General features: G+C 38.8%; 1 protein-coding gene across 15 annotated transcripts in view; it reads left to right on the top strand.

Annotated features, from left to right (window-relative positions):
* DOCK3 (dedicator of cytokinesis 3) overlaps positions 1-13571 on the top strand; it is a 438078-nt gene that overhangs the window by 369670 nt on the left and 54837 nt on the right. For 12 of the 15 annotated variants that reach the window (XM_044754125.2, XM_044754127.2, XM_044754130.2 and 9 more), the window contains 3 exons: positions 837-983; positions 2965-3063; positions 13408-13502. In XM_044754125.2, the coding sequence (XP_044610060.2) occupies positions 837-983; positions 2965-3063; positions 13408-13502 (341 nt within the window). The remainder of the gene's footprint in view (positions 1-836; positions 984-2964; positions 3064-13407; positions 13503-13571) is intronic. The other 3 variants (XM_070493006.1, XM_044754128.2, XM_044754132.2) reach the window with 2 other exon arrangements.

Genomic DNA, 13571 nt, shown 5'->3' with positions numbered 1-13571 from the left:
CAGTGGATATTTGGACCAGAAACAGTATAAAGAGGCTGGAGAGGTGGCAATCGGAATCTCTTTATGAGATAATTAAAATCAAGCTGCAGGATTTGAGATTGAATGTGAGAAGTCTATAAAAGGATGGCACGGACTCTTCCTAAATTCATAGCTTGATACCTAGGAAGTAGCCCTTAGTGAGGAGACATGCTCCATTGTTTTTGTGAGGCTGCCCAAGAAAGGTGCACTGAGATCAGAGTTCTTCGGATGGACCAGGGGACACAAACAAGAATACTGAGGAGCTAGAAGCGGGACCCAGGCATACCTGGAGAGCAGTCGGGGCTGGCAAAGATTAAGATCACCCAAGGAGAAAACCCTGAGGGAAAAACGGTCTTCAGAAAGACTGAGATACTTCTGTGTGCATTAGCAATAGTGAAGGTGCTACCACGACACCCTGTGGTGTGAATACTTACCATTTTCTCGAAGTGTTACCAGTGTTGTGCTTTCCCCTGACTTTTCTGGGGAAATCAAACAAAAATTTAACTCAGGACCTTTGTTTCTGCCCTGTATATTGAATTAACGTATCTGCCTGAGGTTCAGAATTGTGGATGTTAGGGTAGTGCTAGGTTAGGGTAAGACTCCAGCCACCATACCAGTCAACAGTGACAGGTGTGCCTCACCTCCTCTCAGAGCTGTTGTTCCAAGTTCCTTCATACTGCATGCTAGTGAAGCCGAGAGCTCAGTGTTGAGAACCCAGTCAGAAGACCACTCCTGACATGACTGATTTAGTAAGTACTGCCAGCTGAATGTCAGCCTGGCCTGATGCTAATGGTGTGCTCTCTCGCTGCTTGCTCCAGGAGGCAGATGTCATAGAGGAGGTAGAAATGATGGTGGAGAGCCTCCTGGACGTGCTCTTGCAGACTCTGCTCACCATCATGAGCAAATCGCACGCTCAGGAGGCGGTAAGAGGGCAGCGGTGCCCGCAGTGCACAGCCGAGATCACTGTTAGTAACTAACATTCAGGTTTTCTTGCTTTCTTTTCTAACCTGGGGCTCCTCCACGCCAACCTCCATCTCAGCATCCTGTCATCCTCCCTTCCTCCATGGTTGCCAGCATGCCACCCTTTTCCCTCCTCGAATCTGACTTGCCTCTCCACTCTGAAAACCCTAGGTTCATACTCTTAGAAGTCTACTTTAGGGCAGATTCAGAGAATGCTTCTTGTTCTGTTTTCCTGCACACTGTCTCCATTGGCTTTTGAGTCAAGTCACTTTCTATAATGTGGAATGAAGCAGAGATGTGGTAAGAGGTAAGGTGAAAAAATAGGCTATTCCTTCTAAGAACAGGCTCTCCTAAATGATGTATACAACAGAATAATTTTCTCAGAATTTTCTTGTAACAAAGTAGTTGCTTTTGTCCATAGTGTTTGTATCTAAATGTCTATCACCAGGAAAAATGTGATGAGATAGGATTACACTGGCCTTACTGGATAATGATCTCCCATGATCTAATTAGAAGAGAAACAGACTGGGAAAGCCTCTCAGAAGGGGCAGAGACAGCCCCCAGAGCCCCGTCTCCTGTTTCCAGAGTGGACTTATTAGCCCTGATGTTGGAATATGATAAACAGATTGCATGGAATCTTCCAGTTGGCAGGTGGGAGATTACAATAATCTCTTTGAAGAAAACTCTATGGGAGCAAGGCAAGCTCCAGCATGCTAGGGAGAACAGAGAAAGAAGAGAGCTGGCATGTGTTCTGGAGCATTGGGCTTGGAAAGAATGTCTGCTACCTTTGGAGCTCCTATTGAGGGCAGTCTTGCTGTAGGTAAAAATATATGCTCCCTTGTATGTCCTGGTAACCGATCCTTCTAACCAACAACAACATAGTTCTTATTGTGGGCCAGACCTTGCTTTATGCACTTTACAAATATTAACTCATTTAGCAATACTAATGAAGCAATTCATTTTATATAGATTTAATGAAGATGATAATTTATTGAGCACTTCTTTATGCACTGAACTTTTTACTTAATTGCTTTGTATACAGTAATTCATCTGATCCTCACAACAAATCTATGAATTATGGCTTATTATGCCCATTTTTTCAGATAAAACTGAAGCTCAGGTACACGTATATACTTTACATGCATATAGGTATAATAATTTCATGGCTCTAGAAAGGATTTGAGAAACTAAAAAACTGTTATCAAATTCCCCGTGAGTTTAAAAACATTTGAAAATTGTCCAAATGAAGTGATTTTCCTCCATCCCTTTTGAAGAGGCAACCTTCTAAGAGGAGGCCATGCTTGACTACCCCAGGCCAAAACTTGCTGTAAGATAGTGAAAGTCTTTGGAGTCCTTAAAGCAGGGTTTTCTTCCATGTACCCCAGTTGGAACTTGAAGAAATTTTGAAAATTTATTTTTTATCCTTAAATTTTTACTTGTTGTAAAGCCCGTAGTTCATCTTCTCATAAAAGTCAGTTTTGACTCCTCTACTTTCCAGATGGTTATGTTGATTTACTATATTCCATCTGCATGTCTGGTAACCACATGTAAGCTCTGGAAAGTCCCCAAAGAGATCCTTGTAGAAGAGCTGCTCCAGCCCAACAGGATGAACAGAGAAGGTTGAGCACCCTTTTCTGAGTAGCCCCTCCAGATTTCAATACAGTGCCCTGGCAACATATAGTGACAAAGGACTGTTTAGCCAAAACTTTCCTAGCAAAAAGCAACTAGACTATTGAAGTACTTCTTTGTTATAGGTTAAGGTTTTTCGATTAGCTCAGTGCTGCAGAGGTCTTATTAAAACTCCCAAGCCCTTCAGGCCTCCCTTAGCAGAAAAGAAAACTCATTTTCAGGGCCAGTGTCATCACTTTCCCTTTCATGATCATTGGGGCCATCTCAGACCCTTCCTTCTCTCCTTGCCCTCTATGGATTGGGGGGACACAGCCTTTGTGATTGACTGTGCTAAGTGGTTTTTTGGTTGGTCCCCAGGGCGAGTATGTGTCCTGCCTTCTCTCGCTGCTCCGCCAGATGTGTGACACCCATTACCAGCACCTCTTGGACAACTTCCAGAGCAAAGATGAACTCAAGGTAGGCAGCAAAACACTGACTTTTCACCCAGAAAAGGAGGCATGCAGCTAAGACTACCCAGGGGCTTTTCATCTGCCAGAGAGCGAGTGCAAGTGACCAGTACTGCCAAGGGTGTAGCTCTACTTTATAGCTGAAAGTGTGGCTTTCAGGACCTCAAACTGGCAATGTCCCCCATATAGCCAAACCCCAGTAACATTGGCACGTTTTCCCTGACTGATAGCAGCCCCGTTACCATGTGCCTCTGTGAGAGACTGTGGGCCTCACTGGTTGTCAGCAAACCAGTTCTCCTCTCTTTCTTATGAACTCAACAGTTGCCTTATATTTTGTCTCTGCAAATCAGGCTCCACTGTTTAATAACTATAATAATAACAATGATGTGGCAACTAGACTTTTGGTGGGGAACATGTTGTGGTCTATACAGAAGGTGAAGTATAATGATGTACACCTGAACTTTATACAATGTTATAAATCAGTGTTACCTCAATTAAAAAGATAATAATGGTGACAACTTTTCATTACAATGTATTTCTGGAAGATACCTGTAGAGAGCAAAAGTAAGCACTGCCCATCGGCTGCCAGACTCTGGATCCAAACACTGAGGGGCAGATAGTGCAGAGAAATGGGCTCATGATCCAGACGACAGGAGAGCGTTCCCAAGCTTTTTGCAGTATCCGCTGCTGACAGACTCCTGGAGCTTTTGTCTGCATTAAAACATGCTACTAAGTTCATCCCTGGATAAAGGAACTACTGCAAACTTTAGGTCTGTGCTCTGCCTCCATTCAGAGCCAAGTCACTTGTTTTACCTGGTAATTCATTACTCCGTTTTTCGTTTGTGTGATCTTTATTAATCATATTGTTTCAGTTAATAAGTATCAGCTGTCACTTTCTAGTATCTGATCCTGCCTGTCTTTCCACAGACATGGGTCTCTGCAGGTTGTTATCATTAACTCATTGCACTGAGGCCAGCCTGTCATCTCAGAGGGTGAACTTGATAGCCTTTGAAGCAAGCTGAAAGTTAGCCAGAGCCGGAGCTCACATCCAGGCCAAGTAGTACTTGAGCTGGTGTGTGGAGCCTGAAAGTCCAGTCTTGGCTGTTCAAGATCATTTTCATCCTCTGTGTTTGTTTCTTACGTACTAACTGATTCTCCATCAGAAGCTCAGGGTGGCATCATTCGCTTACTTTTTAATTAAATGTTTATTTTTATAACAACAATATATATACATAATTTTTAAAACCAAAGCATATTACAAAGCTTATAACATAAAACGGTGGTTCCGTGCCTCAACCTGAGCTATATCCAGTTGCTACTCCCCAAGATCAGCCATTTTACCATTTTTTTTTTTTTGAGGACGATTAGCCCTGAGCTAACATCTGCTGCCAATCCTCCTCTTTTTGCTGAGGAAGACTGGCCCTGAGCTAACATCTGTGCCCATCTTCCTCTACTTTATATGTGGGACGCCTGCAACAGCATGGCTTGCCAAGCAGTGCCATGTCTGCACTCGGGATCCAAACCAGCGAACCCAGGGCCACTGAAGCGGAACGTGTGTACTTAACCGCTGTGCCTCCAGACCGGCCCCCCAAGATCAGCCATTTTAAACTCTTGTGCTGCTCTCTGAGTAGCTTCTACTGCCATTTTAAAATTTTTAATTGTTAGTTATTATCTATTTTCTTCTTCCCATGGAAGATGAGGATGTTTCTCCTGAATCGTTCATCTCTCATGCATACATGTCCTTCCTCTTGTTCTTTGAATACAGTTTGTATACATTTTTGTTTAAACTGGTAATCAACTCTTTATAAAAAACAGCTAGGTTAGTACTGTGGTGAGCCAGGAGTTGTACTATTAGACTTCCTTTCTTGTAAAACATTTTGTTTTTCTTGGAATTAATTGCCTCTTTTGTTGTTTTCTTGTTTTTTGTTTTCTTTTGGTTTTCAAATCTGGCTAGGATTTCCTACTCCTTCTATCATTTCTGTAATAGACCTCTTCTTCCAACTTTCCTCATGGTCAAATCTGTCAGATACTGTTAGGTCACTTTTTTTTCCTGGAGACTTGCCCTGTTTTTATTTGTTTCAGTCTCAGTCTTTCATGTTAGAGACTTTTCTCCTATATGCAGAGACTCCTGGATGTCAGTCTTTGTCTAAAAGTGAGGTACTTTGGTGCTTTATGTGTGTGTCTCTAGCAGGCTTCCCTGTAGATGACCAAAGAGGATCTGGTCATTCGGTCAGAGCATCCTCTAATTCCTATGTCTGTTGGCCTGTTCTCTTGGTTTTGTCTATTTCCCTAGATAGGAATCCTTTACCCCTCCCAGGGATGGAGTAGCCTGCCAGTATTTTGGGAACCAAATAGCAACAAGGGCTGGCAGTCTTCCAGATAAGCAGGTCAACCTTCTCTCAATGCCTGTTTTCGTTTTGACATCTCAGCCCTCAGCTGTTGCTGAATCCTTGAGAACAGATCCTCAGGGATCAGCTGTTCCAGAGAGCAGCCCTCAGTCTTCTGACAGCATGGGGAAAGGCTCTCCACCTACTGATGTGAGATGGCTGAGGGGATCTTGGGGAGACTGTAAACCAATCTTCCTGTTTTTAGCCCTCATACCCCAGTCTCACAGAGGTGTCTGGTGATGCCTACAGTTTCTGAGATTCTTGCTTCCTGGTGCTGTCACCTCCAAATGCTCTTAGCTATTGGTTTTCTTAAGTATCTAAGTTACCAAAAAAACTTTCAAAATTTATTGATCTCTTTTGATTACTGTGATGACCTCATTTGATTACTGTATTCTCCTCTCCTCTTTTCTTTGTCTCTGTGGACCTATGTATTTCTGTTGCTTGACTGTCATTTTAGAGGATTTAAGGAGAAGCAGAGATGAGGGAACATGTTCAATCTACCACATTGGATATGGAGTTCTGTACATGTTTTCTTTTATTATGACAGCATTATTGAAATATAATTTGCATACCATAAAATTCACACTTTTAAACTGTATAATTCAGTGTCTCTTTGATTATATCCATCTTAAAAGACTTATCACAAGTGACAAGATCAAGTTAACAATTTAAAACTTCCCACAAAGAAAAGCCCAAGACAAAATGGCTTAGTTGGTGAATTCTGTCGAATTTTTAAAGAACTAGTACTGATCCTTTACAAATTCTTTCAAAAAGCAAAAGGGGAGGAACATTTTATGAGGTTAGTTTTACCCTGATACAAAAACCAGACAAAGATATCACAAGAAAAGCAAACTACAGACTAATATCCCTTATGAATATAAATGCAAAAATCTTCAACAAAATACTAACAAACTGAATCCAGCAACATGTTAAAAGATGTATACACTGTGATCAGGTTGGATTTATCCCAGAAATGCAAGGTTGGTTTGACAGATAACAATAAATCAATGCAATACATCATTAAGTAGAATAAAAGACAAAAACATAATCACCCTAATACATGTAGAAAAGGCTTTTTTTTGCTGAGGAAGATTTGCCCTAAGCTAACAGCTGTGCCAGTCTTCCTCTGTTTTTTAATATGTGGGCCGCTAGCACAGCATGGCTGCTAATGGAGCTATGTAGGTCCATGCCCAGGAACCGAACCCAGGCCACTGAAGCAGAGCACCCTGAACTTAACCGCTGGGCCACCAGGGCTGGCCCAAAAAGGAATTTTTTAAAAATCCACCAACCTTTTGTGATAAAACCATTCAATAAACTAGAAACAGAAGGGAACTTCTTCAAACTGATAAAAGGTATCTGTGGAAAACCCACAGCCAGCATCATACTTAATAACAAAAGTCTGAATGCTTTCACCTTAAGATCAGAAACAAGAGAAAGAGGTCCTCTTTAGACAATTATATTCATTGTATTGGAGGATCTAGCCAGGGCAATTAGGCATGAAGAAGAAATAAAAGGCATTTAGATTGGAAATGAAGAAGTGAAACTATCTCTATCCTCAGATGATATTATTTTGTATACAGAAAATCCTAAGGCATTCGCAAAAACACTATCAGGAGTAATGAACAAGTTCAGCAAGGTTGCAGGATACGTGATCACTGTACAAAAATTAATTATATTTCTTTACACTAGCAATAAACAATCCAAAAATGAAATTAAGAAAACAGTTCCATTTACAATAGCAACAAAATGAATAAAATAATTAGGGAAAGAAACTAAAGAATACCTGAGTAAATGGAAACACATTGCTCATTGATTGGAATACTTAATTTTTTTTTTGAGGAAGATTAGCCCTGAGCTAACACCTACCACCAGTCTGCCAATCTTCCTCTTTTATGCTGAGGAAGATCATCCCTGAGCTAACATCTATGCCCATCCTCCTCTATTTTATATGTGGGACACCTGCCAAAGCATAGCTTGATAAGCAGTGCGTAGGTCCACACTCAGATTCTGAACCAGTGAAGCCCAGGCCACCAAAGCAGAACACATGAACTTTACCACTGCACCCTGGGCCAGCCCCTGGAATACTTAATATTTTTAAGATGACATTACTTCACAGAGTGATCTACAGATTTCATGTAAGACCTATCAAAGTTCCAGCTGCCTTTTTGCAGAGACTGACGATCTGACCCATAATTCATATGGATATGTCAGGGACTCAAAATAGCCAAACAATCTTGAAAAAGAAAACAAAATTGGAGGAATCACACTTTCCAGTTTCAAAACTTAGAACAAACAGTAACTGAGACTGGTACTGGCATAAAGATAGATATATAAATCAATGGAGTTAATTGAGAGTCCAGAAATAAACCTTTATGTTTATATTTGATTGATTTTCAATAGTGGTATCAAGACAATTCAATGAGGAAAGAACAGTTTTTTAAAAAAATGGTGCTGGGACTACTTGATATTTACATGCAAAAGAATGAAATTGTATCCCTTCCTCACACCATGTACAAAATTAACTCAAAAGGGATCATAGACATAAGTGTAAGAGCTAAATTATAAACCTATTCAAAGAAAACAGGAGACTATCTTTATGTTCTTGGGTTAAGCAGCGGTTTCTTAGATATGACACCAAAAGCGTAAGCAACAAAGGAAAAAATAGATGTTAGACTTCTATTCAAAACTTCAAAATTCAAAACTTTTGTGTTTCAAAGGACACCAACAAGAAAGTGAAAGACAACCCACAAAAGGGAAGGAAATATTGGCAAATCATATGTCTAATAAAGAATTTGTGTCCAAAATATATAAAGAACTCTTACAATTCAACAATAAAAAAGCAAAAACCCAATTTAAAAATGAGCAAAGTATTCTAATAGACATTTCCCCAAAGAAGATATATAGCTAGCCAATACACACATGAAAAGATTTTTAACATTATTAGTCATTGGGGAAATGTAAATCACGGTAAAATACCATTTCACATTTGAAGTGGATATAATCAAAAAGACAAATACTGGTATTAAATCTAGTTTAAACATTTGGTAAAATTCACTGATGAAGCCGTCTAGTCCTGTACATTTCTTTGTCTGAGCTTTTCAATTATTAATTTGATCTCTTCATTTGTGATAAGTATATTCAGATTTTCCTTTTCTTCTTAAATGAATTTTAGTAGTTTGTATGTTTCTAAGAATTTGACCATTTCATCCAGATTATATAATTTATTGGCATACATTTGTTCATAGTGGTCCCTTATAATCCTTTTTAGTTCTGGAACATTGGTAATGCTGTCCCTTCTTTTATCCCTAATTTTAGTAGTTTGAGTTGTCTCACTCCCTCTTTTTTTTTTCTTGGTCAGTTTAGCTAAAAGTTTGTCAATTTCGTTGATCTTTTCAAAGAACCAACTTTTGGTTTACTTTTTTTCTGTTTTTCTATTCTCTATTTCGTTTATTTCTGCCCTAATTTTTATTATCCCCTTCCTTCTGCTCGCTTTAGGTTTAGTTTGCTCTTCTTTTTCTAGATTCTTAAGGTGTAAGGTAGGTTATTGATTGGCAATCTTTCGTTTTAACATAGGCACTTAACTGCTATAGCTTTAGCTTCATCCCTTAAGTTTTATTTGATGTGTTTCCATTTTTGTTCATCTCAAAGTATTTCCTAATTTCCCTTGTGGTTTCTTCTTTGACCCATTGGTTTATTTGGGAGTGTGCTGTTTAATTCCACATATTTTTTATTTTCCCAAATTTTCTTCTGTTATTGATTTCTAACTCCCTTCCATAGTGGTTGGAGAACATGATTTATATTATTTCAATTCTTTAAGTTGATTGAGACTTACTTTATGGCCTAATATATGGTCTATCTTAGAGACGAGAATACACATATCCTTCTAGGTGCATTTGAGAAGAAGGTGTGTATTCTGATGTTGTTGGATGGCGTAGTCTATAGATGTCTGTTAGGTGTAGTTAGTATGTAGTATTGTTCAAGATTTCTTTTTTCTTGTTGATCTTCTGTTTAGTTGTTCAATACATTTTTGAAACTGGTATATTAAAGTCTCTGTTATTGTTGAATTGTCTCTTTTTCCTTTCAATTTTCTCAGTTTTTGCTTCATGTATTTTGAGGCTCTGTTTTAAGTGCATATGTGTTTATGTCTTCCAGATTTATTGACCCTTTTATCATTATAGAATGTCATTGTTTGATCTCTAATAACAATTTTTGTTAGTCTATATTGTTGATGTTAACATAGCCACACCAGTTGTCTTTTGGGTGCTATTTTCATTGTGTATATTTTTCAATCCTTTTACTTTAAATATATTTGTGTCTTTGAATCTAAAGTGTGTATCTTGTAGACGGCATATAGTTGGATTATGTTTACATTTTGTCCCTTCTTATCTCTGCCTTTTGGTTGAAGTGTTTAATCCACTTTACGTTTACTATAATTACCCATAAGTTAGGATTTACACCTGCCATTTTGCTATTTGTTTTATATCTGTCTTATGTCTTCTTTGTTCCTATACGCCTCCATTTCTGCCTTCTTTTGTATTATATAAATATTTTTAGTGTACCATTTTAATTCTCTCATCATTACTTTTAGTATATTTTTTAAGTTATTTTCTTAGTGGTTTCTCTGAGAATTGCAATGAACATCTTAACTTAAAACAATCTAATTTGGATTCATACCAACTTAATTTTAGTAGTATTCAAAAACTTTGCTCCAATATAACTCCATTCCTTCCTCCTCCTTTGTGCATTACTGTCATACAAATTACATCTTTATACATTATATTCTCATCAACACAGTTTTATAATTATTGTTTTATGCAGTTATCTTATAAATCAAATAGGAGAAGAAAAGAGTTATATATATTTACTGTCTTTTATATTTACCTATGTAGTCACCTTTCATGGTGCTCTTCATTTCTTCATGTGAATTCAAGTTACCTTCTAGTGCCATTTTATTTAAGTCTGAGAGACCCCCTTTAGTAGTTCTTGTAGGACAGGTCCACTAGTAACAAATTCTCTCAGTTTTTTTTATCTGAGAGTGTCTTAATTTCTTCATTTTTGAATGATAGTTTTTTTAATTTTTATTTTTTATTGCAGTAACATTGGATTATAACATTAAATAGCTTTCAGATGTACATCATAGTATATTTCAGATTCTGTGTAGATTGCATCATGTTCACCACCCAAAAACTAATTATAGTCCATCACTTCACATGTGTACCTAATCCCCTCTTTTGCCTTTCCCCCTCCCCCCTTCCCCTATGGTAACCACCAATCCAATCTCTGTTGCTATGTCTTTGTCATTGTTTTTATCTCCTGCTTATGAGTGAGATCATATGATATTTGACTTTCTCCCTCTGACTTATTTCACTTAGAATAATACCCTCAAGGTCCATCCACGTTGTCACAAATGGCTGGATTTCATCCTTTCTTATGGCTGAGTAGTATTCCATTATGCATATATACCACATCTTCTTTATCCATTCATCCCTTGATGGGCACCTAGGTTGCTTCCAAGTCTTGGCTCTTGTGAATAATGCTGCAGTGAACATAAGGGTACATGTATCTTTATGTATTTGTGTTTTCAAGTTGTTTGGATAAATACCCAGCAGTGAAATAGCTGGATCATATGGTAGATCTATTCTTAATTTTCTGAGGATACTCCATACTGCTTTCCAGAGTGGCTGTACCAGTTTTCACTGAATGATAGTTTTTCTAGATTTAGGATTGCTGGTTGACGTTCTTTCAGTACTTTGAATATGTCATCCCACTGCCTTCTGGCTTCCATCATATCTGCTGATAAGTCAGGTATTAATCTTATTCAGAATCATTTGTACATACCGAGTTGTTTTTCTCTTGTTGCTTTCAAGATTCTTTGTTTTGGCTTTGGCGGTTTGACTATGATGTGTCTGTGTGTAGATCTCTTTGATTTTATTCTACTTAGAGTTCATTGAGCTTCTTGTATATATAGATTAAATTTTCATCAAATCTGGGAAGGTTTTGGCCAGTATTTCTTCAATATCTCTTCCACTTTGTCTCTCATCTCTATAATACTGCCATTATTTGTATGTTTCTACACTTGATGGTGTCCCACAGGTCTCTGATGCTCTGTCCAGTTTTCTTCATTTTTTTTTCTTTTTGTTCCTCTGGATAATCTTAATTGACCTATCTTTAAATTCCCTGATTCTTTCTTCTGCCAGTTCAGATCTGTTGTAGAGCCCCTCCAGTGAATTTTTCATTTTAGTTGTGGTACTTTCCAACCCCAGAATTTTTATTTGATGCTTTTTAAATAATTTCTATTTTATTGATATTCTATCTTTGGCGAGATATTGTTCTTACACTTTCCTTTATTTCTTTAGGCATGGTTTCCTTTAGTCCTTTGAACATATTTATAAACAGCTGATTTAAATTCTTTTCCCAATAAGTCCAGTGTTTGAGCTACCTCAGAGAAAGAGTCTATCAGCTTTTTTTTTTCCTGTGTGTGGGTCCATACTTTTCTGTTTCATTTTATGTCTTATTTTTGTTGTTGTTGAAAACTGGATAATTTAAATAATGTTGCAACTCTGGAAATCAGATTACCTCCCTCACCCCAGGGTTTGTTGTTGTTGCTTTTTGTTGTTTTGTTTTTGTTGGTGTTTGTTTGTTTGCTTGTTTAGTGACTTTCTTGGACTAATTCTTTAATGTCTGTATTCTTTGTTGTGTGCAGTCACTGAAGTCTTTATTCACTTAGCTTAGTAGTCAGTTAATAACTGGAGAGTGATTTCCTTAAATGCCTTGAATCAATGTCTTCCACATTTTGTGAAGTGGCTCTGTGTATGTGTTGGGGCTCAGCTTCAGTGTTCCATCAGTTTACATTTCTGCCTTAGCCTTCACTTCCTGCTTGCATAGAGGCTCAAAGTCAGCCAAATGTGAGAGATTAGTCTTTTTAGGTCTTTCCTGGGAATGTGTACAGCCCTGCACATGTGTTTGGCTCCTATATCCCCAGGAATATTTCAGGGCTTTTCAAAGACCCCTGTGGATGCCTCATCCCCCATATTTTTCTTTTAAGTGTTTTGGTCATTCTCTTGTTTGCCCCAGCTGATATGGCTGCTTCGTGCAGCTGGGATGTTAAAGTATTATGCCTGATTTTTTTCACCAAATTCCTAGGGATAGGGCTTTTCTCAATGAGTGAGCTCTGAGTCAGGTCAAATAAGCCCTCTGAATAATGCTTTCCCAGGGAACCGCCAAACCGATCAAAAAGTGACAAATCTCTGGGGATGGTGCTTTTTCGCAGGCTCCAAAACTATTTTGTGCCTTCCAGTGACTGCCAGGATGCTGGTTTTCACTACTACTGTAGTTCCACAGCTGCTTGTTTTTAAGGTTATTGTGGAGGTAGGGAAAGAGAAGGGATGGGAATAGGCAACTTAAAACACAAAAAGCTCACTGTTCTTATTGAAATTCTGCTATTTTTCTTGAATAACACTCCTTGGATTGTTGCAAGCCTTTGATTAACCAGTGTTTGCCACTGTTCTCATTGCTTTCATGGAGGAGCACACTTTTGGAGGTCCTCACCATGCTTTTCCTAAAGTGCTTCTCTTGTCAATGTTTCCTTAAGGTCCAAGAAAGCAGGTTCTTATGATCAAGCGCTCAGGGGCCAGGCCCCAAAGAACGAGACCCATGGACTTAGTTGGATACCAGTTCTGCTGGACTCTGTCTTTCCTTACATTTTAGGCTTTAGACACCAGACTAAGTGGTTACAGAGCTGCCTCTGTTCTGCCCAGTTTGGGTCTGCCCCATCTGACCTGTGAGAGTACCTAGAACTCACTCTCATGCAGCCCTCTAAGAGAAGAGCAACTCACAAAGGGAACCAGAATCTAACCCAGTGTTCCCACCCATTCTCATGGCCTAGAGGTCAGGGGAGCCCTGTTGAGGAAATGTGTGCTGCAATGGTAGTAGTGGTGTCTCATGTCAGATTTTTCCTCTTGGATTAGGAATTCCTGCTGAAGATTTTCTGTGTGTTCCGGAACCTGATGAAGATGAGTGTCTTTCCTCGGGACTGGATGGTGATGAGACTTCTCACAAGCAAGTGAGTGTAGAAGGGCCCTGCACCAGCATCCACTGAACTGTTCTCAGACTAAGGAGAGTGTGCATATTT

The sequence above is a fragment of the Equus asinus genome, chromosome 21, assembly GCF_041296235.1.
Source record: "Equus asinus isolate D_3611 breed Donkey chromosome 21, EquAss-T2T_v2, whole genome shotgun sequence".
Classification (NCBI taxonomy): domain Eukaryota; kingdom Metazoa; phylum Chordata; class Mammalia; order Perissodactyla; family Equidae; genus Equus; species Equus asinus.
This window is presented reverse-complemented; position numbering and strand designations above follow the sequence as displayed.